The sequence below is a fragment of the Fusarium verticillioides genome, chromosome 3 (genome assembly GCF_000149555.1).
Source record: "Fusarium verticillioides 7600 chromosome 3, whole genome shotgun sequence".
Taxonomy (NCBI): Eukaryota; Fungi; Ascomycota; class Sordariomycetes; order Hypocreales; family Nectriaceae; genus Fusarium; species Fusarium verticillioides.
The window spans coordinates 3,644,248-3,670,242 of NC_031677.1; the positions used below are offsets into that span (position 1 = coordinate 3,644,248).

Here is a 25,995-nt window from a genome sequence, read left to right on the forward strand (position 1 = left end):
AGGAGTTGGTGGGCCGTTTCTGGATTTACTTGAAGAGACAACGGCCACTTTGGATGTAGACGTGCTATCGTGCATTAAGAAGGCCGATGAAGGCTAGAAGGCTAGGGACCGGTTCATATGTATTTATACCCCAATAAATCTCTTAAAATTACTTTTGTATGTCTAGTGAAATGGCTAGTCCTCATCTTCGTCTTCATCATCGTCCAGTTCCATATTGAGATGAACGCTCTCATCATCGTCGTCATCGTCATCGTCATCGTCATCCTCTTCGGGTTCCTTGGCCACAACTGGGGCCTTTGGTATGGGCGCCGGGAGAACACGATCAGGAGAAGACGACTTTTCCAGAACCTGTCTCTTCGGAGGTGCAGAATCTGAACCTTCGTGCTTTCGCTTTGGTGGTGAGGATGCCCGTGCGAAGGCATTCTCAGTTGAGGGAGCAGCTTTCTCAATAGGAGCAAATGGATTGCTCTGAATGGGGAGATTCTTCTCCGCATGTGAAATTGTGGGCAGTGCTCCTGGCTTGAACAAGTCACCCTTCTTTTCAGGCACTGCATCTTGCTCCTCGACACCACCATCCTTCATCTCCTCATCTTGCTCCTCTTCCTCTTCCTCCTCTTCGATAGGGAGAGACTCTAATGACTCTTCACCCTCAGCGAGACTCTGAGCAACCGCACGAATGTTGGTACGCAGAATCTCAAGATTTTTATCATCGGGGAATTGTTGAGTAAGATGGGGAAGAATGCTAGGATACACTCGCCCACGTTGGTCCTTGTATGGGTTGAGAACACTTGCCAGCATAGCGTCACGGCTATTTGTCAAGATAGCTGTCTGGTCAACGAGACCACGCAAAGAAGCCTTGAGATGTCGCTGTGGTACTTTTGACAAAATAACGGGCAAGAGGTTGGCAGCAGCGGCCCTGTGCTTGGGCTCTAGGGACGGGTTTGAGACAACGGCAGCGGCTTGAGGCTGAAGGAAAAGATCAGCGTTGGCAGCGATGCTGTTCTTCTTACTATCGGTGCCAGTTGCCGCTGGCTTCTCAGCCTCTTTAAGGTGGCCCGCATCTTGTTGCAAGTCACGACAACAAGCGCCAAACACAGGATCCAAGCTACCAACTGAAGGCTTGGATAGTGTTGGACCAGAGATAAGCAAGATCTCTTTGAGGACAGTGTATCCAGTCGTTCGGACTATGGGAAGGTTGATTCCTGATTTGAATACTCGGACAAGGTGGTCAAGGACCTCTGGGGCAATAGACACAGCGTTCTGACCCAGACGCTGGAACAAGGCTTCAATGAGGTGCAGAGCAGCGATGTGAATATCTGGTAGCGCAGCCCAAAGCTCATCCTTCTCTTCCCTGGCAATCGCAGCGTTGGTCTGAAGCGCTTGATCCCAAGTTTGGGACTTGGGCGAGAGTCTGGCTATGAGAAGTAACCTAGATGCGGCGTCGACAAGGGCGCTTGTAGGTATCGTGACGGGAGCCTTGGTAGGATATCGCAGACAATCAGACAGATACTGGAATAGGCCAATTAAACGATCAGCTCCAGCGTTGATTCCTGCCCATGCTGGGAGCTCTTCCGCAGATGAGCCACCGCCATTCGGCTCATTATCGAGTTCAACTTGCGATCGAGTGAAGCCGCTTGTTCCCTCCCATGATTCCTCGACGGCTCTGAGAACTTGGTCCGCTGTAGAGTGTAGCTCCTTCAGGAGAGTGTCAATCAGCCTGGCCCACTCATCACTACCTCCTGACTTGGCAGCAACTTGGTGAAGCGAGATAACGAGTTTTCGCGAAGCTCGCTGAAGACTTTGTGGAATGACATTCTCATCTGATTGTGTAGGAACAAGATAAGGCTTGACTGCTGTTCTGAGCTTGGAGTTTGAAGGCCGAATGGTTGTTGGGTAAAGAGGAATCAAGGCCGATAAGGCGTCGCAAATAGTCTCAATGACAGACAGTGGTGTTTGGAGCTTCTCGCCGTTCTTGGGCAAGCTGATGAGCTTTATGCAAGCTGTAACAAATGTTGGGATTGTTGGTGTGGCAATCTCTCGGACAAGGGTCTGATATGGCTGGACTGAGATGTAAATGCGTGTGAGAGTGACAATGGCCAACTCCTTTGAAGCAACGGGGTCACTTTTCTGAGATTTGTGAGTAGTGAGCCTATAGATATGGATGCGTTGACTTACCTCAACTACAGATAGGAGTCCAGTGACCCATGGTTGACAACCTCGTAGGATTTCCCATCCACCAACGTCAACCACAGTCTTGATTAGAGCAACTGCAGCAAACCTCGCCTCACGACTTCGACCATTGAGATGAGTAGTAATGCTGGCCTTGAGCTTATGGACAAGCTGAGCGCCTTCCGAGGAGCTATCCTTGACCTTACGGTCCGAAGGCGCTGACAATGGTTCTTTGCAATGTAGGATGTGGTTGATGAGAGATGGCAGCGCATGAGGGAGCTGAGTTGGGGGAATTGAGGTGAGTTTGCGGCATAGAACCCGCAGATCTGGTGGTAGTGAGGCAGCCATGAGTAATGGATTCTATATGAGGGTTTCTGGGATAGTTTGCGAGGTCTCAGATGCTTTGCGGCAAGTTGAAGCTTGAAGATATTGGCCGAGATAAAAGTAGATCAACTCAAGGTTGATACTGAGCCGTCACGTGTGAAATGCGAGTACAGCAGTCGCAGAAGAGGTTCAGGTATGTTTGGACGAAGATTCCGTATCTAATTCTGTTGCTCAACTGGAAATCTCGGCTTGTAACCTCGAACTATGATGAAGCTGTAGATTCATCAAGAAAGACTCCATTTGAAACTTTTTTTCTGCTCTCAGCCCAGTAGGTCCCTAGCAACAAGCATACCAAAGGCGGGCTAGCTTGACTGGCGGGAAGACCCCTGACGGTGGATCCAACCGTGCTGTATTGAATGGCACTGATTGGCTGGTGAGCTGAGTTACGTCGTCCCAGCAGCTCTCATCTCCAGCAAATACGACCCAACCTTGACCACCTTGAAAGTCCGGGCAGAGACCGCAATTATACCATTCACCTCAGGCGGCCTCTGAAACATCACGACTGACTTTTGTGACCGTTATATTCTCTATTGTAACTCTCCTAAGCCTCTCGTCAGAGGATTAAATTCTATTTAGCGATCAATCTTCCTCGCCATGCGCTTGGCGCCATCTATTTGCTAGTCTAAGTCCGAGACCGATCTCCTGAAACCCTGAAATAGGTTTCCAACGAACCATGGGTGTAAGACGAAACAAAACGCCCTCGCCGATTTTAACGAAGCTGACTCTGCATTGCTGCTGCTCTATAGCCCAAGGCCGTGCAATACATTAATCAGCTGGACCATGCCCGCTGCGACGGCAACTGGGATCTGGTCCCGGAGCTTGGTCGCAAAGTCCGCAAACATGCTCCCGACAGAGCTTGTACGTCATTCTCCGAATAGCTTCGTATCAGCCACAAAGCTAATACTGTTCAATTAGGTCTCGCATTGACGGCCGAAACCGAATGCGCCATTGCTAAAACGACGGGAGCTGCAGCTCACACTAACACCGAAGGTCGGCCAACAACTGCTGTGAACACAGGCAATGTCAATGTTACGGATCAACTACCAAAGCTCGAAGCGGCAATTGACGAGGAAGCCGCCCACGAGAACGACCGATTCCAGGCTGAGGTATGCGCGGGTTGGTTGCACTGGACATTAGGAGACTATAATCTCTGTGTCAGTCGACTACCCGAGAACAACTTGGAGGAAGGCGAGATCAACCCAGCTGACAGAAGTGCTGAATGGACGAGTGTTTGCTCACTTAAAGCTGCGTATCTCAAAGCTAACTGCCTTGCGCGCAGCGGCGAGTTGAAGCAGGCACTCTCTGCCTACCGAGCTGGTCTTCCATCACTTGGACGAGTTTGGGCAGAACAAGGCATGGGAAGACAGCTCCGTTACTGGTCAGAGCTGTTCCTCACAGAATATTGCATGCTCTCAGGCGAAGCATACCGAAGCAACGATATCACACAGGTCGACGCCGATTCTATGGCGGGTTATCGAGCGTGGGCAAGATTCTGGGATACTATGTCTACTCCTGTCACAGGAGGATACGGCTTCAAGGGTTCCGTACCTCGAAGAACGGTATGGAGAGAATACTACTTTGCCCTCTCATCCATTGTCGATACCGATCAACCTTTCCCTACCGGGTTTGTGAGCAACACAGCGGGCGACCTCTCACCTCGGAATCAGCTGCGCATTGAGCTCAAGCATGCCGAGGCTACGTACCAGACACTTTTGCTAGGCGAGACATCCTTCCCCAGAGCCGACGAGGAGCGTGAGGAAGTCGAAGCGTTTGTCAATCAGGTACTACGAAACTGGTCTATTCTCTGTGGACGAGGATGGAGTGAAAAGGACCTTGGCCAGGGTGGGCGAAGCAGCCTGAGCCGTGGAGTTCTCGATATTCTTTACAGTGCGGCTATGAAGACCTACCATTCGACATCTATTCTTCGGTCTCTCTTCCTTGTTCACCTTTCTGTTGCCGAATTCGACCTCGCTTTCAAGGCCTTCGACTCCTACCTTGGGATTGTCAAAAAGGGCAAGGCTCGTGTTGACAAAACCGGGCTTGTTGAACCTAGCCTGGACGACGATGCGACCGTCCTCGAAACAATCTCGCAGTGTATTTTAGCCCTCTGTCGATATGGCCAACGATCTGCAGCCGAAAAAGCGCACCAGCTTGGATCCGAGCTCGAAGACTGGTTGGCAAAGTTACCGCAGATCACCTCGCAAGACAACCCCACGCCTGTAATTTCGGAACACAATGAGCTTAGCGCTTCACATCCGCCCGTGGCACCGCATACTATTGCCCTTGCATGGCAAGCTATTGGCCTGTCCCAGGCTCATTGGTCAAGAATCACATATGAAGCCTCGGCTAGAACCGAAATTCAACAAAAGGCTATTCGCTGTCTAAGAAAGTCTCTTGCAGCTGAGCTTGGACGCTCAAAAGATATTAGGAGCTTTTATGCTCTTGGCCTCCTATTGGCTGAGCGAAGAGAATTGACTGCTGCAATTGAGACTGTCAGAACTGCCCTGACAGCAAGCAAGGATCAGGAAGAGAATTACGATCTGGTATATGGGCCATATTGGCAAGAGCGTTCTCTTATTCCTGTTTGGCATCTGCTCGCTCTCCTGCTCAGTGCCAGGCAAGATTATAGCATGGCCGCGAGGGCTTGCGAGGGTGCTTTGGAACAATTTAAAGATACTACAGTTTTGTTTGGTAAGGCCGACCAAGCTTATAGAAGCGAGCACCTCAACGAGGCGGAAAAAGATACTTCAGAAGACAAACATGGCCTCGTCGACGATATGGATGATGGTGAAAAGGAGAGCATCCTGGAGGTGAAGATGACACAACTTGCATTGGTCGAGCTACTCGAAGGCCCAGACGTGGCTGTAAATGCCAGCTTCGAATTGCTGACTCTCTTCTCGAGACTGTTTGGCAACGTTGCAGCCCAACCTACTCTAAACCCTCCCAAGGCCGTGGAACCACCAAAAACTTCTGGCACGCTTAGGAGTATCAGGGGAACCATCTTTGGCGGCAATGATCGATCCAGACCACCTACGAGGCAGGTCTACACTGCTGCGGGTGACAGGAACCCCAGACCTCAAACTGCAGCGACCATGCGCAGCAGTGCACCGACGATTCAGGTTACGGGAGATAATGGATCCCTAGCAGAGTCGCGACCAAGGACATCAGCATCTTCGGTGCGTCGCAATAGAAGCGCTACGGGTAGAAGCAATAGTCTAAAGAAGCGCGATCGGAGCCATAGCCGACAGCGATCCTCCAGCATCGGGGCTATCTCATCTGCCCATGGACCTACAGTTGTCGATGGAGATGTTTTTTTCACACCAGCTGGTCCAAACGGCGAGGTTGAAGAAAACGAGCAGCAATCGGACTTCTTTACCTACTCAAGTAAACGACACTCCGCGACGAGAGGCTCACCTTTCTCAAGGCGGCCTATAGGACACCTTAACTCGTATCTCTCGACGCAAACGAAGTCAACCGACTACTCTGAGCTATCAGTTGACAACGCTTACGCGTCCACCTGCATCTTACCACTTGTCCATTTCCCCAAGGATAAGGAGAGGGCTCAACGAGTGGTCCTTCTAATAAGAGTCTGGCTCATGATTGCTGGTTTCTACCGCAGAGCAGGTATGAGGGAGGACGCCAAGGGAGCTATCACAGAAGCACAGCGACTTATTCAGAGCCTGGAGGCCGACTTGGCCAGGGATCCATCTGGCTCAGGTGCTCTCAGGCCTCCCAGCTGGGCCGAAAAAAAGACCGTAGAGGATCTATGGAGTGATCTATACGCAGAGGTAAGATACCGACCCCTAACTGCAATTTATGTGATGTGTATTAATGTTCTTCGTAGCTTGGTCAACTGTCTCTGTCGAGAGGAGCCCCCTATGCAGCTCGCAACGACTTTGAAACCGCCCTCACACATACGCCAAACCATCCCACTGCAATTGTCGGCCTTTCTAACATTCTGCTCGATATTTACAGTGAAGATCTCCTCCCGCCACCTCCGATTCCGCCTCTGGAGGATGCTTTGCTCAACCTCAACATAGGAAGCAGCTCAAAGCCAAATTCAGACAGTCAAGCAGTCTCTCCCCTGCCTTCGACACCTCTCGGTCTGGGCCCTTCACCAGAAACTCAATTTACTCCCAAGGAACCCATGGATGACGACGAACTTCCTGCTGCGTACAAGGCCACCCGTCTACCACTTGTCGACCGTCTTGCGGCTCGTGATCGTGCTTATGCGCTCCTTTCTACACTCACCAAGCTCGGTTCCGGCTGGAACTCATCTGAGGCGTGGTTCACACTGGGCCGCGCCTACGAAGAGAGTGGCCAGCCTGACAAAGCAAAGGAGGTGCTTTGGTGGTGTGTGGAACTTGAAGAGGGGACTGGTGTTCGGGATTGGCGCTGCTTGACTGGGGGAGGTTACATTATTTGATGAGCCCTTTGGAGCTCAGACAATATCCATTAGGATCTTTGAATGGAGAAAAGTAACAATGGCCTATGTTGCTCGTTTCTCAGCCGTTTATACTGTGCTAAATGGAGTGGCACTGCGCTTATAACTCTTCTCTTCTCTTCTCTTCGATACAAACACTCTGAATAATTTACTTTGTGGACCTCGTGCAAACACTCAGCAGACACTGCCTCATAGACTTTTAACAAGATCTTGTCACTTCTAGAACTTAGGGGGCTATTTAAGCATAAGCTAGTCACAAGCTTCGACCCGGCTGATGGAATCCAACTCTTCCTACTCGAGAAGTCTGGATAATAGTGTTCAGGAGCTGATTGTACTCTGAATGCGCTTCTTGTTCAACCCTATTAATTGAATTGATTCAGTATATCGCTATGTTATCGCTGCTCGGACTAAAAATTGTTTGCTGACGAAGAGAACAGATCAAACCAAGCAGAATCCTTTTACTTTTTGACGTTTCGCATTTGTCTTCGCTTCCCTTCGATTCCTTCTGTGTGCCATTCAAGCTCCGAACATGAAGCACCTCGTGAAAGCAAGCATGAACAGAAGAAGTAGAGATGGGTGCCCGCTTTTTGAGAGGCGATACATGGAGTATAATGGCTGTTGTACAACAGACCATGCTTAGGCAGAGACCAAAGAGGAAGAGGGCAAGTAAGTGGCGGAAGACAATTGCCTTGACCAAGCTAAGGGGAGCTACCGTTCATCGATGAGCATGAGCATGGCCTTTATCAAGATGATAGTTCGGCTCTTAGTTGTCGGATTGCTTCCGTTTTGTCCCATTTGCTGATATGAGCCACCACTTGTACCATTTGATTGGAACGACTCGCCGGAAGGATCACCGCTGCTATTGTTTTCTTCCACGTTGTTGTCCATGTTAATTATCCACATGATATCGGGTAAGCAATTTGAGATGGCCGTCAAACTGTCACGCCCTCTCCGTAGGTAAAATGCCAGACAATCCATTTGTTTTGACCAGGCAGTTGTTGGTTGTGTCCCACTGAATAGCGTATCAACCTCTTCGTTTTCTTCAGCGAGGATAACGGGCGCATATGGGACATTAATGACTTCTTCAGTACCGATGTTTTGGTTCGTACCATCGTCTGAACGCTATTCGTAGATGCTGTTGTCGATACGTTCAAGGAGGGCCTGAATTTCGTCTTCAAAAGTTCTTTGGGGGTTTCCCTCGTTGGGTGGTCGAGCCGAGGACGACATCTGCGGTAGGAGATCTGAACTTATGGACCAATATGGGTTGATGCACGTGGCCTGCTCAGCAAAGGCTGGAAGACTTGGAGAGTAAATAGAAAGCGACTTCGATGCCATCGTGGAGGCGTTCATTTCGTGTGAAGCAGGGAAAATTGAGGTGCGTTGCTCTAAACTTGCAATCATGAAGATGTTCAAGAAAGACAATAGTGAGTGAGTGTGTAGCAGAATAGAATGGGAATCGAATGATGATGGTAGTATCTGTGAAGCTGATGACGCTAGAAGAAGGCCAGGGATCGGGAGGAGATATCGTACCTTATTAGGTGACGCTCTACTGTAGGTAGGTAGGGACTAGCCCTTTTCATAGATTCAAGTTGCCATGTAGAAAGTGCTACTCGCCTCGCTACCTTGTGAAGGAGTAGCGACCAAGAAACGAGGAAACGGAAACACCAAAGCTCATCATCAGGTCAGGAAAGTGATTCACGGCCTCATTCTCGCCATATCTTAGTCCACTGTAGACGACGTGCCTCGAGTCAGGGGTACCTTTATCAGATGAACACTTTTATTACTTTCAGCCGAGAGTCGAGGGACTCCGAGAAATGTCAAACAATATCATCACGAGGAACTAATCAACCAGAACAAACAATTCATGTGCTTATGTAGAAGTTCATTTATTTTCATCCTTGTCCAAGCCTCTCTACGCCCTTATCCTCCTCCCAACAGCTCTCCACATTCCATAAGATCCAGTCGCCCAAATCAAATAACTAAAAAAGGGGGAATATTTGTTTTGACTGCGAATGACAAAGAAGACGATTCTTTTTAGCTCTAATATGTTTGTCCGCAAAACTCCCTGAACATGCGCCGTGAGGCTCCCATCCATACATACATCCATCCATACATCCGCCCTGGTCTCCAATCGTCGTCATCATGAGTTCAACCTCACCATGCATGCTTTCCAGACATGGTGTCCCCTTTAAATTGCAATCGTATGTTCTCCTTCAGTATCTACTGTCGGGACTTGAGCAGGTTGTGCAGGTATGAAGCAAACTGCCTCTTGTCCGTCGACGTCGTAAGAGATCGTAAAAAGTCATCACCGTTAACCCCAAGGCTAGGGAAGATGTTGTTTTGGAGTTCCTGGATAAAAGACTCGCCCGTCTTGGTGTAAATGGTCTGCTCTAGACCTGCAATCTCTGTGAGAATTTGCTTAGTCTGAGCGTCCTGGTAAGGCCGGAAGCTGGGGTTCTTCATAACCTCCCAGCAAGTCGAGTGGAACCTTTGAATCATGAAATGGTCAAAGCCAGGGAATGCGGGGTTGGGGCTTCCAGAGGGAGCCGTTGGGTTCTGCGAAATAGTGGCAACGTCAGGTCCTCCCCATATGGCTGCCATCCTTGTCATCAGAGTGAAAGCCAGACGGCTACCACCGATGTTCCCCTCGAGAGTCTTGGCGAGCTCAATGATAGAGGAAATCATAGGCTCAAAGAAGCCCTGGTTAGATTCACTGACGAGAACACCATCCAATCCATTGTTCAGAATAATCTGGAGAAAAGAGAGGTATTCCCTCCTCAGCTCAGCCAACTGAATCTCATCATCGGTACCAGCAATGGGCTCCGTAAGCCCACCGAAGATACGTTGAAGTAAAGGCGTCAAGAGCATGTTCAAGACCTCGTAAATTTCAGCCTTGAAGCCAAACACCACTTGATCCAGCAGACGAAGAAACATGGCCATCTCGTCCTTAGATGAGCTCTGAGACAGCAGTCCTTCAATCCACTGGGGCAATTGGGGCAGCACGGCAGCACCAAGGACACCCAACAGCTTAGAAAAGGCTGATCGACAAGCAGTTCGGATCTCAGAAGACGAGTTCAGCTGGTTGAGGGCAATGAGAATGGCTTCGGCTGCGCGAGAAAACTCATCCGAGACAGCCTTGTCAGGAGGTCCATGAGCATTAGCGGAGGTGATACCCGGAGTCCAGTCAGAGAACCCGTGGGCCAATGTGCCCAATGCCATAACAATGTGGTGCACTTGAAGGGTAGCCTGCGCATCTCCAGACTTGGCTCGTGGGAGGTGTCCTTCCATGTCGGTGAATAGGGGGTCCATAACAGATCGAGCGTACAAGGCCTGCTTATCAGCAGGTGTACTTTGGGTCGAGGAAATACAGCCAATGGCCTCGAAAAGGTACAGTTGGCTTGTAAAGAGAGCATCCGCGGAGTGGTCAGATTCGTCTGATGACATATCATCGTCGGCATCATCACCAGGGACCTCGGCCTTGATGGGCAAGAGATCTCCGATCGACTGGATGACTGTCTCTGCAACATTGCCAACCTGAGCACGCAGCTGCTTGATGAAGCGGTGGAACAAGTACCACGATCGCGTCTTTATCCGAACGTGGTCATGGTGAACCAATCGCACAAAGTTCTCTAGAACTTGAGGGATGTACTGTGAGAGATGGTTCTCGAAAACCACGCAATACCTCACACAAATCTCCATGTACTGCAGAAGGATGGCGGGATGAGAGAAGTTGGCAATACCTACATTGGTTAGCATCACCAAACTGTAACGGATTCACTGAAGTACTCACCAGATTCAACCATCTTCTGCATCATAACCACCAACCTCTCCGAAGCCTCAGTAGAAGGCTGGTTTTTGGTGCCCAGTCCTTGATTGGGAAGTGCAAGCTCGCCAAAGAGGTACATCTCATACAACGCAAGATCAAGATCTCGCCAGTCCATTTGCGAGCCCTGCTGATCAAGAGTTTGAAAAGTGGTGGCAACCAAGTTGCTGAGCATATCCATGTACAAAGGCTGGTCAATGGCTGCAATTGACTTTTGCAGATTCTGTAGCTTGCGACGTAGCTCTTGAAATTCAGCTTCATCTGTGAGCTCATCTTCATCACCCCAGGTGGTAGTCTCATCGTATCTCATTTTGTGGATGATGGCATCTAGAATTGGCGCAAGCATACCGCCGTAGTCTTGGTGAACAACAGTGAGTTTACGGAGGAAAGTGAGAAGGTCTGTCAGGGCGGGAATGACAGACGAGCAGACCTCATCATATTCGTCAGAGAAGAAGCGCAGAAGGAAAGGGAGGAACCCTTGGAGGTGCTGATTAGCTCTAGCGCGAGTGTCATCACTGATCTGGTTGTCCTCAAGGGCCCGTACGATATCGGAGAGTACGGTGTTAACTAACTTGGCCACTGCTTCGGCCAGGTCCGTATCGTAACGAGAGGTTCCCTTGTACTCGCTCAACGGGGGGCTAGCAACTAATTGTTCAACAATCTCCCTAAGGTTAATGAAGGAGATCATCTCCATCTTGTCTGCCGAACGCATCTTCTTGCCGCATATCTCATTCAAGGTATCAATGGCGGTGTCGCGGACCTTGTCTTGTACATTAGTGCTTGGTCGGCCAACTACCGGCAGCAGCAGCCCGAGCATATCCTGGCTGATAACCAAGGAGATGTCCATCCAGCTAACCCACTTGCCCAAGACTTTGAGAACAAGTTCTACGACGGTATCGTTGTTCGAGTATCGTGTTAGGAGCTGCTTCCACGACTCAGACACCTTGTGCATATCCTGAGCTCGAAGTTGGTCCTTGAGCTCGGTATTTCGCTTGGTCTCGTTGCTCTGCCGTGACAGAAGCATATCTGCAATCTCATCATGGATGGATCCCAGAGTTCGAAGATAAAAAACGACGCCTGGGACGTTGTCGGTATTTGTGGAGAGGCCGGTCAACTCAAGTTGGTCGTCGAGGAAGCTCTGCCATCCGTCTTGGTAAAGAAAGACAAACAAGTACGTCAATGTTTGTGTGAGCTTGTTCTGAAGGTGATAAGGGTCGGCTTCTTGCTGGGCGTTAGGACCGTATGTTTGGCGACAGTATTGGAGAAGGGTGTCTTTGAGGAAAGCCAGGCTTGCCTGGTCGAGACCTTGAGTGTGCACCGCATAGTTGACCACTTCGAGACAGACCATGCGGACGACTTCTGAGGTTTGGGGGGTTCGAGCGAAGAGGGTAGTGCAAGCTTGCCATCCCGAGGGATCGTTTCGTAGTTGGTTTAGGTATTCGAAAGCTTGCTCCTTGAGAGATTGATCGGAGGTGGGGTTCGAGAGAATCCCGACGGCATTCTCGACCTGAGCCATTGGGACCAGAGTTAGCAAAGAGACGATATCATGTATTCATAAGCTTCAGATAACAACCATTCCGTTGGGTCGGGCCTGGAAAGTGTGGACATTGGGCCAATGCGGCTTGGCCATCCAAAAGTGACAGTTGAAATGGCGGGGCACGAGAGCACCCCAGCGAGCGTCATGGGACAAAGACGAAGGAAGATGATGGAAGAACAACGCATCAACTCACCTGAGCTTCCATGATCAAAGATTCAGGTTGTGGAAAACACTAGAGTGAGAGGTATTCCAAGTATGGACGATGCTGCTATAACTCGGGCAGCCTCAGATATGCAGCATCCAGCATAGTTATGATAGAAAATAAACGGACAAGGTGAACAAGGCTACCGAGGGGTCATGCCTAAACGTGGTTGGTATTGAAAGCTGGGGAAAAGGAGCCTGTGCAACAGGCAGGGGTACAGGTTATGAATCTGGAGCTATCCCAACGGCAGGAGCTTCAAAGAGGGCCTAAATGTGCACAAAAACAGGCGATTTGAGACGTTGATGCTGATTTTGGATTGGATAGCGTGTGAAGACTGCGTTTTTATCGAGACGTGCTATTTCTAAAAGTCGGTGCGCTGAACTTCTTGGGTCGATGTGGGGTAACTCTCTCGGCACATGTTCGGTAAAAGGGTCTCCCCCATCACCATCTCAGGAACCTCCATCACCAAGCTCATCAACTGCAAGGTACCACCCTATCTAAACCCTCGTTGACATCTCATGTAACGAGATACTGCATTAGTTCTATGGCGATGCAGCACTTAACCTTGCTTGGAAACGCATACATATGCCGACAGTCTTGACAGCTTGAGCTACTTTTGAACCCAAACACTATTCGACGCAGAAGAATTCAATGCTCTGACAATTCTATTTCGTGAGTTAAACATATATCGAATAGCATCCTCTGAGCAGATATGAGCCATGATGAAACCTTACAAGATTCGACATGTCAGGTCAAACATGCTACGTGAGCCCTACTAGTGGAGTAGGGCAATCGAGGCAAGCTGTAACTGGATCTCCATCTTCTTCTGTACCTCGATCTTGAGGTCCCCAGATCAGATAGAAGCGATTCTTCAAGGTTTCGGTGAAGCACGAACTAGACCTTCGTACACCCAGCCATGTTTGTTTGAATCGATCAAGGTGTTACCAAACTTGTGCGTCAGACTTCTACTCATTAGCACCAACCACTTGGATGTCAGATACGCCCGAATTCTCAACACGCTCTAGACATCGAGGTGATTTTTATACCAAAAAGCCATATGTTGATGCCAGTAAACTCGCATTACGAGCGTGAGTGGCTGTGAGACAAACACTCATATACCTCAAGCTCCAGCCGTTTCAACTGTATTTCAATGGAAGTAGAGTATATGAATCTGTTAGTTGTCAAAAGGTTAGGTATCGATAAGGTTGTGTCAACGCTATAACAGCATTTCCGAAAGCTCAAAATGATCAGGTATAAGACCCCCGAGACCTGAAATGGATGTCAACAAAAATCTCTTGAAGACCGATTAAACCCCGCGGTAAATGGACAGCGTCAACAACTTGCATAGTGCTGATCGCAAAAACAACGAGTCTCATCGTATGATAAGTTGAAATAATGGTTGGGTAAGAGGCCGGAACATGAGAGTCTGGAAACGCTTATTACCAGCGATATTGCCAACTCATGGTGGTCAGCGCTTCGCATGGCAACACTCGGTTTGAACTTTTGACATGAAAACTGATTCGGAGGGCCGATCAAATAACCGATGTTTCGTTCGGAGAATAAGTCGGCATGGCCGCCCTCTGAAACTTGGAACAACAAATCTCTTGCTCGACGACAAGCATCGCTGGTCCATTACGAGAGCGCATGACGTGAATTCGGGACCCAGCGTCTGTGGGCCGTGTGCTTTGTTTCTCGATAGTTCCTGGGAAATAGTGACGATCGTCAACTCAAGCGCTGAAACAACAGAGATCGACAGGCGCTCGGCGCTACACACGTGCAAAGCCTTCTTTGGTGGGCATGAGGGCGATTATCAATGGATTAGGTGGCCCAAGACAGAGAAGAGTCGTCAGCTTCATTTCCCCATCTGTATTGTACCCTCCTTGTTGGTGCCAAGTTGAAGCTGTGTATGATTGCCAAACATTGAGAATCCACTCTTTATCTTGCATTATTTAACAAGAGCAAGTGTCGTAAGTCTCCTATAGCGGAGAGGTTTATTATACCTTGGTATAGGCTATGCTGTTTCTGAAATGCGGGTGTTTTTTGATACGCGGGCTCTCGCTGCAACTAACGATTCGTTGCCAAGCTTCCATGATAGGCGGCATGATCGTCAGGAGGAGGCGGCAAGCCACTACCGGCTGGGGCATTGGCTCACAACCAGCCAGCACCCAACCAAGGAGAAGCAAGGGTCCAGCAGGGGTGTTCTATACGCAAGAATCTTTAGGATGTATCTTTGTTGTTACGCAAGCAGAGAGTACAGCGCCCACAGCATATCGAACAAGAATAGAAGCATCTCTAGCTGTGATTGTAATCGGCGATCGAATACGGACAGTCCGATCATATCGTTGATAGTGGACCTTTAAGATAGCGAGCCGCGTAAAGATGCCAATATTGTGGTCCTTTGTTTCAAATCAAATCGACGTCATGAGTTTGAAATGTTGTTTTTTTCATCAACACCAGCAAACTACAGTGTTGTACGTATCTACCTAGCTACTAATGGTGTGACAAGGCACGAGCATCGCGGGAATAAGCATTCATCCATGGCCCAAGATTGGACGAGATTGAATTTGCGCTTGTGAGTTAAATGACCATAGCGATATCGTCCATGCTTCTTGAGTTTTGAGGCCTCTTTACAATTTTGTGATGATGCAATGTTACAATTCATGTGATATTACCGTTACCGCCTCGAAAATACTCTCTCGAGAAGCTGAATACAAAGGTACTCACCGACACAACTCGATAATCTTCTCAATTTTCTTTTTGTCTCACATTTTCGTATTTACAATCATTATGTAGCATTAATCTCTCCAAATCGATCCCAGTGAAGTAACCGAGATATGTCTTTTAAAGGCCTGCAATTCAGGGTCTATCGCTGTCCATTTCATCCAGAATTAGAACTTCTGATTTCGGTTCTGGTTATATTGTGATGTTGCACTTTTGGCCCTCCCTCATACCCACATGGTTGTTGATAAGCCTAACTAGCTCACGCATCTGGTGACGAACGTCAGATGGTGTTTCTATCTTGGGGATTGCTTGTTCAACATAGTGTTCCGATAGCCTCAGCTCAATCTGAAGTACGCAATAGTTAAATCAATGCCAAGTTTCTACAAGAGATGAGATGCTCATGGCATCCATTTCCGAGGCGGAATTTTAGAGGGTGGTTGCAGTACATACTCTGTGGGTTCCTGCATTAGAGGAGTGGCGCTGGGAACACTGCCCCATGAAGCGTTTAGTGTTGTATCAGATTTTGTGCAAGGAAGATGAAGCCAATCAAATGAATCATGCAAGCCCTGGATAAAGTCACAATGGCGCAGTGCTGATCCAAGATGAATTTCTAGAATTCATTGGTTGTTACAACTTGCGCTTTGAGACATCATGTTCCGTCTTTTGATGTAGAGCCAACGTGACACAGACACTTCGAAAAACGTTGTAGCTATAAAATACAAGAAATAAGCTTCAAGATAATACTGAAACCATCTATATACCGCATACCAGGTTGCACACAAGGCGAAACAAGACATGTCTTGGCATTCTATCAAGATGGAACCTATCGACAATCCCTAGCTCATAGAACGTTTATGCAAATCCGACCTTTTCAGTGAGGCAAGGGCGGACAAAGGATTCTGTGCCCCTGCATAAAAGTTTTTATACACTTGCACAAGTCCTTGTATCTTAGCGGTCGGCCTCCAAATCAGCAGGCAGGCCAGGGAGACTAGAGGCTACCTACCGCATTAGGTAGTAACGCAGCACCAACTTCCGTCGGGGCCAGTTACCTTTGCTCTAATCCAGGGAATAGAATACACCCTGGTTTCGCCTTTCATTACCTATCCCTGATCAGCATGCACCAAGCATCGATCCTCATATGCCGCGCTCTAAGGTGAGGCCGACTAGACACAATGGAAGGACACTCGAGAGACACAGCGTTGGATATTGCTTCGACAACCACCCCGACTATTCATGCGTCGTAGAAGCCTCTCGTCGAGCTGTCATGCGACAGATTAACAAGCTTAAAGATACAGCCTGTATCAAAGCCTCGACAAACTGTTCGCTAGACTTGGCGCCGCAGAAGTACCCCCCTCTTTCAAAACGGCCACTCAGAAGTCAAAACATACCTGTCGATCGATGGGTGTGGCGGAATCCACTTTAGACGACCGAGATGAAGAGAGGGTGAAAGGACGGCGTTCGACTGGTCCACACCTTGTTTCCGACCACCAGTTGGCCACTGACATTTCGGAGTTGATACCAGGAACCATACGTTCTTCCCAAAACGGTCTGATCTCGGAGCGTCTTTGCTTCTCGGACAGAGATTCTCTTGAGAGTTCAGAGAAAGCCTCACCACGCTCTTGTTTTGAAGGCTGAACTCGGCGGTCCGAGACCACAGTACGAAAATGCATTGGTGACATCTACCGTGCTCCCAGTCATGGACAACTGTCCGTGACCCAGATTCAATGGTGATCCAACCGCCATCTTTCAAGGATGATATGGGTCTCGGATCCACGGACCTCAGAAACGCCCATGGGTGGTCGACCGACTTTGAAAGACCGGGGCAGCGACATGGCTTCCCCCAGCTTTGATGGACCATCTGCTAGGGCCGCACACTTCATCCCATGTTTGTTGCCTTTACGGAACCCCCTTGGGCCCAGAATGGTTGACCTCCTGGATGATCTGGTACGTAATCTCCGTACATAGGAGTTGATGCTCTTGGTGTGGATGGACATCGGTATTAATATGCGACCATCCTGCGACCTCAAACTCGACTTTTCTTCTCTTTCTTCTTCAGCCCAACAAGCCATTTCTAAGCTGCCAGTTTCAGAAACTTTTGACCTCGGTCGTCCATTCTTTCACCACTTTCGATATAACAACATATTTTTAAGCTTATAGCTTCAGCCTTTCATTACATACCAACTTCCAATTCTTCAAGATGCGTTACTCTACTGCCGCCGCCGCTCTCCTGGCCTCTGGTGCCATGGCCACCGAGATCTCCAAGGTCTACGAGACCAAGCGAGTTACCATCACCTCTTGCGGTCCTGAGGTCACCAACTGCCCTGCTCGATCTACTGTCACCAGCAACACCGTTTACCCTGTCCCTCCCCAGGTCACCTCTGCTGAGCAGGGCAGCGAGACCACTGAGGAGGTCCCTGAAGTTCCTGAGACCACTGAGGCTCCCTTGACCACCTCTACCATCTACTCTACCAACATCAGGACTATCACCTCTTGCGCCCCCGAGGTTCCTGACTGCCCTGCCCGATCTGGTACTCCCGTCGTTGTCACCGAGACCATTGCTGTCTCCACCACCATCTGCCCCGTTGAGCCTACTGGTGGCAGCGAGAAGCCTGGAAAGCCTGAGCAGCCCGGCAAGCCTGAAAAGCCCAGCTCGCCCGGTTACGAGCAGCCTTCCGGCCCCGCTCCTCCCGCTGAGACCAAGCCCGTCGAGACCAAGCCCGGCTACGAGCAGCCTTCCGCTCCTGCCCCTCCTGCCGAGACTAAGCCTGCTCAGCCTAGCAAGCCCGTTGTCCCTGGACAGCCTCAGCACCCCGGTAACGGCACCGTCCCCGTCTACCCCAACCCTCCCGCTACTCAGAGTGGTGAGAAGCCCGTTGTTCCTCCCACTCCTGTTCCCGTCCCCAGCAACCCAGGCAACCCTGAGCAGTGCGTTCCCTCTCAGTCTGTGACTGCCATCACCAAGGAGTACACCACCGTCCTCACCAGCGTTGAGTACTCTACCATCCAGGTTCCTTGCGCTACTGGCACCACTCCCGGCAACCCTAGCAACCCCGGCCAGCCTGGGTCTCCTACCGGACCTGCTGTTCCTCCTCCTGCCACCACCCCCATTGGCGGAGGTAACCAGACGTAAGTAACTCGAATATCCCGACTTGTGTATAATTTACTGACTTTCCTTAAGCGTTCCTACTCCTCCTGCCGTCACTGCTGGCGCTGCTACCTTCGCCGGCTCTGCTTTCTTCGCTGCCGTTGCTGGTCTCGCCGCTTTCATCCTGGTCTAAAACTATTCCCCTTTCTCCTAGCATCTGTTGAAGCCTGCAGGCTATGGCAACTTATGAACTCTTCTGTGTTTAATGGTCTTGCTGGAATGTATAGTACTCGAGTAGACTTTTGAATACATTGCTTTTTTTTTTGGCTTACTTCTATGTACTTGGATATATCTGATCCGCAGTCTGGGATATGCGATTGGAACTTATTTGCTATTGTTTAATTCTGACATGATATCTCTATATGGCAGTCTTTGGGAACTTTGTGATTCAACTTGCTCGCAACTCAAGAATTCTCAAAGTGAATGTCGTTGTATTGGGGCGGACACTAGTTTGGCGCCAAGGAGTGTTATCAAGCCACCCGATTCTGGACCCTGGCAAATCCGGGGTGAAGGGTTCGCCAATGCACATGCTCCACCCATCTAATTTCCCAACCTTGACCACTTGGGATCTGAAGCAACGGCGTCGATTATCCAAATGGGAAGAGGCAAATTGCCAAATGTCGCTTCAGGGAACTCGTCTTCAATGCATCTCGATCAAACAGGAAGATCGCTCGGTCTAGATTTGGCGTGGCATGTGATTTGGGTCAGATGGTTTGCTTGACATGGACTCTTGAAGGGAAGTTCATTTTGTTTGCTACAAGGTGTCTATACTGGTGTCTGCTGGCTCGGAGCTGGAATTGGACTGATTAGATGAGCAAGAGAGTGAATTGATATGTACCTGGGGTCGATTTTCGTCCAAACCTCCATATTTAGAGAATTAGTTCAGTGAGCAGACTAGCAAGACAGTGAAGCCCTTAGGTGTGTATTACTCCGTAGTGTTCGGGGCTTTCTGGCTTTACTATACTAAGTGCCACTCGAATAAATCGTAAGGATGGTGCTTTGTTAGTTATTTTATCTGGCATCTCAGTACCGTGGGAATTACTAGCATAGTAAGGGTTCTCATATCATAAGAAGTCAAGAACTGGTACTTACCCTGTATTCTCAACTCTTGAATATCCGTCGAGACCATTTTATAATAACAAAAACATGTATTCTTATGCAATCTATTACTACTTTTACCTTCATCAATGGTTGCTTTATCAAGCAAAATTGATCTGGATAATCCTCAATTCCGGAGCCCAGCGTCTTCTGGAGCCGTTGCTTGATAATATGACCAAGCATCACAATCTACGGCATGCTAGTGGTGCCAGTTAGTCAAGTCAGAAGAAAAAAAAATGATAAGAAAAAAGTACTGCGTTCCGATAAATTAACGATACACCAACCCTTTACCCTATCCCATGGTCACCAGAGTGTTCGCGACAGTTATCAGGCCACAGTGCTGGGTCTTGTCACTTAGGGAGGGGGGTTATAGAACAAAAACTGGGTGAGAGCGCATCTAGGCGGTTATAGCAGAAAGAAGGGTATACTAAAGGCAACAAATAATACGAAGTTACAAAGAAGTACAACCATATTATATATGGCCGTTCAGAGTGTTGTGGGTCTTGCCCGTTGTCATTGAGAATATTGTGTAATACTTCTCTGAAGCATGCTGTGCTTGTGTAAGATGGAAAACCACCCAATCGAACTGTATTTCTAAATATCGGCATTTCGCAGCAATCAACACTTACAAGGGTCTGCCCTCATGTACCAACTTTGGGAGCTAGGTAGTTAGCTATGATCGCAAACCAGGATTTCCAGATTTCCAACTGCGTGAGTGCCTGGCGTTAGCTCGGCTTCTTGTTCTAAGTCGTCATGTACAGTAAGACGGGTGTCTCCGAATTAGCACAGGCATCCGATTATGGATGGATGGATGTCTTTGAATTCTTGGAGAAGTTGGGGAAGCTCGACGCCACAACAAAAGTACGTACCACAGATATCACAACCTACTCCAGGAGATAGAAGTTCCAAGCCATTCGAGCACGCCCCTTTCAGAATGAGCTTGACGAGTATGTTAAAGGCTCTTGGTTAGTTATAAGCTAGTCTTTATTAGAGATTGGGCTTGAAAACTTGAGGAGAGAAACCTAAACTCGGGATTGAGAGGAATCTAGAGACAATGCTGGCTATAAGGCCAGGGGTATGCTTAGAACAGTTTGTAATATTCTTATCTAGTGATATGATGTTCTTAAGTTTAGCCAATCTGATGATAAAAGGAGTATTCAATAAGTCTTTACCTAATCTTGATTTGTGTAAAGGATTAGAGTGTATGGAAACAAGAAGGGGCCACTCTGTGTGCAGCTCTAGATAAGGTAGGTACCTAGTAGTGAAGAATGTCAAATAGGGAGTCTCGCATCATGCAACTGCATCAACAAAATCCATCTCGTCATCGCGAGATCCAACTTTGGCATTTACTGTGGGCCTTGTCACGATGTATTGAATACCTTAAGGTTCCTTACCTTAGGTACCCTTCGAGCGTGGTTGACGAATGCCACAGTCAAGGTATGACCTGCCACAAAGTCAATCCGCAAAGGATAAGGAGCAGCATTCTCCCCCCTGGCCTTGATTTCATCGTTCTATCTTTGTTCAATATCTCATCTGCTCCGACACGTTCGCTCTGTACTCTTATCCATCCGTATACCCTGTCAAGTATACACTCAAGTATACATTCAAGTATACACTCACAACTTCAGAATGCCCTCAGACGAAATCGCAGTTATCGAAGAAGCAAACGATTCCAACTCTAAAAGCGAGAAGAAGAAAATCACTCTTGCCGCGAGCAACTCGAATTGGTCCTCCAGGAGGAATACCCAGGTCGTCGAGGATGAGGTCTTTGGCCATGTTGGCCCAGGCGAAGCAGGCCCTAACTATCGCGGCGTATTTAGCCCTCTCTACCATGATTTTCTTTTGGCGCTAATGTAGGTTGCATCCATAGCTTTCGTGGATAGGTACCATCGCCCTCATGACGAAAACCCAAGTCGGTCTCGGTGTCCTGGCTATTCCCAAAACGTTCCATACTCTCGGCCTCCTCCCCGGCGTCTTTTGCCTCGTAGCCATCGGTGGCATGACATCTTGGTCGGGTTACATTGTTGGTACTTTCAAGCTCAGATACCGAGAAGTGTATGCCATAGATGATGCTGGACGAGTGATGTTTGGCAGGATTGGCCGCGAAATCTTTGCTGCGATCTTGATGCTGAGTAAACATTTCTCTTCCCCATAGATACTAAGGCTAGCTGCTAATATTATACAGACTGGGTCTTCATCTCTGCATCAGCCATGCTCGGTATCTCGGTTGGGCTCAATGCTGTATCAGACCACGCCCTTTGCACCTGGTCTTGGGTCATTATCGCCGCTGTCAGCACGGGTCTCCTGGCTAGCATCCGAACCCTGGGCAATATAGGATGGATTGCATGGGTTGGCATTGCCGGTATCATGATCGCCATCTTCTCTGTAACCATCGCTGTTGGAGTCGAGAGAAGAGGAAGCCCTGCGCTTGTTTCGGGAAACTCCACGGCATTCAGGGCCATCAACAACCCTCCATTTGCCGACGCCATGGCAGCAGTCTCTAGCCACATCTTCGCCTACGCCGGGGTGCCCGCCTACTTTCCCATCATCGCTGAGATGCAACAGCCGGAGCATTACACATCAGCGCTCATCTGGTCGCAGAGTATTATGACTGCTGTCTACGTTGTGATTGGTGTTGTTATATACTGCTTCGTCGGCTCCAATGTTGCCTCTCCTGCTCTGGGTTCTGCAGGTGAAATCATGAAGAAGGTCAGCTACGGATTTGCTCTGCCGGGCCTTTTAGTCAGTGCCATGATTGTCACTCATGTAAGGCTTGCCAAAAACCCAGCACCTCGTCATTTGATTATTAACAACAATCATAGTTACCTGCCAAGTACATCTTCCTGCGTGTCCTCCGCGGCTCTGATCACCTCCACCGCAACAGTCTTGTTCACTGGGGTACTTGGCTTGGCTGCACTGCCGGCATTACTATCCTCGCCTACATCATAGCCAGCGCTATCCCCGTGTTTGATCCTCTTGTGTCATTAATTGGTGCATCTTTCGGTGTCTTCCTTTGCTTCCAGCCCTTCGGATGCATGTGGCTGCACGACAACTGGAGATCCCGGAACCGTAGCCTCAGGTGGAGAGGAAAGTTCGCCTGGAGCATATTCATCATTATTATTGGCACCTTCCTCATGATTGGCGGTACATTTGGCTCTGTTGAAGGCCTTATCATTGCCACTACTAATGGACATGGCGCAGCTTGGGGTTGCGCGGACAACTCTAGGCCTGGCCCTCAGCTCGTGAACTTGACAGCCAGCACCACCTCAACGGCCACTCCCTAAGCATGGCTAGCTCTCTTTTCCCTCTTCTCACATTGATAGTATACATCATAGGATATTCTGTATGCGTATGGCTTGGAGGAAACTGCAGATAAAATCTCACTTCTCAAACTCTGGTTCCATTGCAGAACGTGGCTTCTGGAACTTGCTGCCCTCGTGACAAGCAGACATTCCCTGCAGTAGAATCCAAGTTACCTGTTAGAAAGATAAGCTACAATTGAGTTTTGTTGTTGCATGCTCGAAGAGGAATACCCGGGCCATCGAGAATGAGGTCTTTGGCCATGCTAGGCGAGGAAAGAAAACACAGAACCTCGATCCTAAATGACAGAAAGATTTAGGTAATATAGTCTAAGGTTAGGAAAGCTTTTAATGAGTTTATTTTGGCACCCTAGATTAAGGTTCGCTGTTTTCTTGCCCCCCAAAGCCATGTTGGTTTGCTCTGATCTAAATTTAAGCTTAACTAAGTGCCAGTGACCAATCATGTATTCTCCGACACTTGATGCTACTTGGCAGGGGTGCATCGATCATTAGGTAGGTGCGAGATTCCCGAATAGGCATCTCAAGATCTGCTGGGGTTCAGCCAAGACCTTGGCACAGTGACATGGATGATCACACTCTTGGCTATCTACTTACATTTAATTATTTGCATAAACGTTAAACCTCCATCGTTGTCGGGCGTCAACATGAAGCCCATCGAAGACTCCCTGTGGAGGAGAGGAAAAGTATGTATCCCTTTTGTGTTTGGGCGCTACCATGAGAGATTATGAGGCTGGAGAAGATTCTAATCTCTTCAGCTATCATACTGGCCGAATATCAAAACCGAAAACTCAGTTTCCGTCACGAGTCCAAGCTATAGGGCCGAGATGACTTGACGATGAGCCTGACACTGAAGCAATGCCCGTATCGCCACGGCTAATAAAGATCTCGGTGAGGGCCGTAGGGCCGAGGACGCTCTTGGGGATCAGACCAGCTGAGTTTATGCAGTGTCTCATCGTAGTTGGGGCTGTTATTCCAGCTATATTCGTATAAGGGGTTTAAGACGGTGGGGAAGATGGTAGGATAGTCTTTTGGCTTGAATTTGTGTATCTATTTCAGACTTGGACACTGCAGTTTGTGAGATCTGTCTTAACCCTGAGATTGGCGGCATCCAATAGTCTTCGGGATATTCTCGCGGGGAAAGGCTTGAGTTACGAGAACGTTGTGCGAGATCGGGCCGAGCATCAGCCACGGCCAATTGAGTTGGAGATATTACATAGACTTCTTGTGTTTCTATTTATCTTGCATTGGATCTGGGGTGTTGTATTAGCAATGTTTCCCTGATAATGCCTCGTTAGGAGAAATGTCAGCGTGGTACTTGGAGAGACCCGATGGTAGTTGGACAGCGGAACTGCCTGTTGAAGAATTCGATCGAGGGTCGTATTGGTACCTAAGTTTAAAGCTTAGATGCCGATTTGTCATGACTTGCAGCTTTCTTAATATTTGTAAAGCTACTGATAGTATGTGGGTTGGGGATTGAAGTTGCGAAGACTGTTTTACCATTTATAAACTCCCCCATGGTCCCATGGAGTAGATGAATTTTGCATACATGAGATATGCACATCAGACTCTCAGCACGGCGGCGGGAATGTGGTAGCAGAGCTGTCTTTAGTTGCGGTGGAGTTTGACCGACTGCCGTTGGAGAAGGCTGTTTACTGTGAACTTGGGAGGGGCAAGGCTCCCAGAGTGTTGACTGCGGGACAAGAGATGATAACGTTCATTGAAGAGTATGATTAGGTAAACAACGTTGAGACGGAAGTGTGAGGCTCTGTTCACAGCCGGATCGGAGCTACAAAACGACCAGGCTGCATTTAACCCACCGGTACGGACACGGAGTTCGGACCAAGTGACATGCATCTTACTCCGTACGGAATACAGTCGTACAAGCAAATCGCCTGCAACTAGTGAATGAAAGAATTTCACTAGTAGGCGGTTCCCCTACCAATAAGCCAAGCCTCGTCAGATTCTTAAGCTTCGTGTTCGAGAATCTGACCAGTTTAAACCGCGTGGCCCGTACCACGTAAGAATGCGGAGAGAAGACATCTTACGATAAATCTTTGTGATTGTATGCATTGTTTCGAGGAGATTGGGCTGCAGTACGAATCATTACGCGTACACGTGTTGAAGTCAGCGAGGTTCAAGTTGCTTGAGTGGGTGGTAAGATAATAGCTTGGTGGATTGTGGATGTTGATGGGCTGGCGTTTAGATAACTGTTTCAACCTGCACTGCACTGTACTGCAGATAAATATCTTGAAGAGACAAGGTGTTATTTCGAGGACCAGTTTCTGTAAATCACAATGCAGATTTGTAGAGCTGAATATGCAACGTGAGCTTCGTACACAAGGCACACATCAAATGACAGGAGAAGCAGGAGTGTTGAGCTGATGGCGGGTGTAAGCCGGGTCAATTCCACAAATCTTACAGGAAATAAAGAAAAATAGGCCTAAAGGTAAATCGACATTAGTCCCATTCGTCATTATCCTGAACTTGTGTTGTTTCAAGAAATGTGACGCAAGTCAGGCTGTAAAGTCAAGGATATTCTCTCCAAGCCTCCACGGGCAAAACTGAAAGAGAAAGCGATTCGAAAAGAAAAAGGGCTGAATGACGCATACTTCACGGGTTCGAGTCCTTCGCAGCGCTCATTTCCGTGGCCGGGATTGATGATTGGTCGGATCATGGTGATCAATCTCACTCGGACTCGCTTCTCGCACTTTGACTTTTTATTAGCGTGCGTGGTTCTCCCGCGCTATCTTTATCTTTGGGCTGTGATGTGATAGGCTGATCTGCCCCGTTGACCATTCCTTTGGATTGATCCTTGCAGGGAACTACTATTTGTTTTTGATGCTGTTTCAGCTGTAAGCGTCAGAAGGCGTGGTCACAAGAAGATACTGAATAAGGACATATTAATTCACTTTTCTGTAAGTCCTGAGGATCTCGAGTATTGCTGTGTAAGCCAATATACAGTTCGTATATTCTTACAGACCTTGATAGACGCCCAAGGTACCGGCAATACCATCCAGAGCGTGGATCTACATGCGGCTTTGTTACTGCTGACACTGCCCCGTTTTCGAGGCTGATGCTATGCTATCCCATCCATCCACTAAAGATGCCCATGATCCTTCGTCTTATTGGTCTCAATGATCGACCTTCGCATC

The 25,995-nt window shown here is 48.6% G+C and overlaps 6 protein-coding genes across 9 annotated transcripts; 3 read left to right on the forward strand and 3 right to left on the reverse strand.

Annotated features, from left to right (window-relative positions):
* Positions 1-11: 11 nt before the first annotated feature.
* Positions 12-2,969, reverse strand: FVEG_05455 (hypothetical protein). Its single transcript, XM_018893684.1, has 2 exons — positions 2,176-2,969; positions 12-2,127 (listed from the first exon to the last, which is right to left on the reverse strand). The coding sequence occupies exons 1-2, from the start codon at positions 2,515-2,517 to the stop codon at positions 175-177; spliced, it is 2,295 nt and encodes a 764-aa protein (XP_018750567.1). The 5' UTR covers positions 2,518-2,969; the 3' UTR covers positions 12-174.
* An 8-nt stretch (positions 2,970-2,977) lies between these two features.
* FVEG_05456 (hypothetical protein) lies at positions 2,978-7,424 on the forward strand. Of its 2 annotated transcripts, XM_018893685.1 has the most exons (4): positions 2,978-3,232; positions 3,300-3,411; positions 3,469-6,341; positions 6,398-7,424. In XM_018893685.1, exons 1-4 carry the CDS (start codon positions 3,227-3,229, stop codon positions 6,977-6,979), a joined length of 3,573 nt encoding a protein of 1,190 aa, XP_018750568.1. In that variant the 5' UTR covers positions 2,978-3,226; the 3' UTR covers positions 6,980-7,424. The 2 variants fall into 2 exon arrangements, with proteins under 2 accessions (XP_018750568.1, XP_018750569.1); XM_018893686.1 differs by having other exon boundaries at positions 2,978-3,411.
* Positions 7,425-7,705: 281 nt separating this feature from the next.
* On the reverse strand, positions 7,706-8,332 carry FVEG_05457 (hypothetical protein; the record flags this gene model as incomplete). Its single annotated transcript, XM_018893687.1, has 2 exons — positions 7,706-8,112; positions 8,146-8,332. The coding sequence occupies 2 exons, from the start codon at positions 8,330-8,332 to the stop codon at positions 7,706-7,708; spliced, it is 594 nt and encodes a 197-aa protein (XP_018750570.1).
* A 510-nt stretch (positions 8,333-8,842) lies between these two features.
* On the reverse strand, positions 8,843-12,915 carry FVEG_05458 (exportin-T). The gene is made up of 3 exons (XM_018893688.1): positions 12,551-12,915; positions 10,788-12,327; positions 8,843-10,737 (listed from the first exon to the last, which is right to left on the reverse strand). Exons 1-3 carry the CDS (start codon positions 12,560-12,562, stop codon positions 9,218-9,220), a joined length of 3,072 nt encoding a protein of 1,023 aa, XP_018750571.1. The 5' UTR covers positions 12,563-12,915; the 3' UTR covers positions 8,843-9,217.
* Positions 12,916-16,392: 3,477 nt separating this feature from the next.
* On the forward strand, positions 16,393-18,905 carry FVEG_05459 (hypothetical protein). 3 transcript variants are annotated; one of them, XM_018893690.1, is made up of 3 exons: positions 16,393-17,224; positions 17,370-18,406; positions 18,459-18,905. In XM_018893690.1, exons 2-3 carry the CDS (start codon positions 17,478-17,480, stop codon positions 18,556-18,558), a joined length of 1,029 nt encoding a protein of 342 aa, XP_018750573.1. In that variant the 5' UTR covers positions 16,393-17,224; positions 17,370-17,477; the 3' UTR covers positions 18,559-18,905. The 3 variants fall into 3 exon arrangements, with proteins under 3 accessions (XP_018750573.1, XP_018750572.1, XP_018750574.1); XM_018893691.1 differs by having other exon boundaries at positions 17,204-17,224; positions 17,364-18,406; XM_018893689.1 differs by having other exon boundaries at positions 16,393-18,406.
* Positions 18,906-21,152: 2,247 nt separating this feature from the next.
* Positions 21,153-22,807, forward strand: FVEG_05460 (hypothetical protein; the record flags this gene model as incomplete). Its single annotated transcript, XM_018893692.1, has 4 exons — positions 21,153-21,335; positions 21,394-21,655; positions 21,709-22,289; positions 22,346-22,807. 4 exons carry the CDS (start codon positions 21,153-21,155, stop codon positions 22,805-22,807), a joined length of 1,488 nt encoding a protein of 495 aa, XP_018750575.1.
* Positions 22,808-25,995: the final 3,188 nt, after the last annotated feature.

What these genes read in the sequence shown, in the direction of transcription:
- FVEG_05456 (XM_018893685.1), top strand. An exon ending in ACATGCTCCCGACAGAGCTT is followed by an intron (nt 3,412 to 3,468) that starts GTACGTCATTCT and finishes CTGTTCAATTAG; the next exon opens with GTCTCGCATTGACGGCCGAA. An exon ending in GGAGTGATCTATACGCAGAG is followed by an intron (nt 6,342 to 6,397) that starts GTAAGATACCGA and finishes TGTTCTTCGTAG; the next exon opens with CTTGGTCAACTGTCTCTGTC.
- FVEG_05458 (XM_018893688.1), bottom strand. An exon ending in GCAGAAGATGGTTGAATCTG is followed by an intron (nt 10,738 to 10,787) that starts GTGAGTACTTCA and finishes TAACCAATGTAG; the next exon opens with GTATTGCCAACTTCTCTCAT.
- FVEG_05455 (XM_018893684.1), bottom strand. Translation starts at nt 2,517, where the DNA reads ATGGCTGCCTCACTACCACCAGATCTGCGGGTTCTATGCCGCAAACTC. An exon ending in GACTCCTATCTGTAGTTGAG is followed by an intron (nt 2,128 to 2,175) that starts GTAAGTCAACGC and finishes CACAAATCTCAG; the next exon opens with AAAAGTGACCCCGTTGCTTC.
- FVEG_05459 (XM_018893689.1), top strand. Translation starts at nt 17,478, where the DNA reads ATGCGTTACTCTACTGCCGCCGCCGCTCTCCTGGCCTCTGGTGCCATG. An exon ending in ATTGGCGGAGGTAACCAGAC is followed by an intron (nt 18,407 to 18,458) that starts GTAAGTAACTCG and finishes ACTTTCCTTAAG; the next exon opens with CGTTCCTACTCCTCCTGCCG.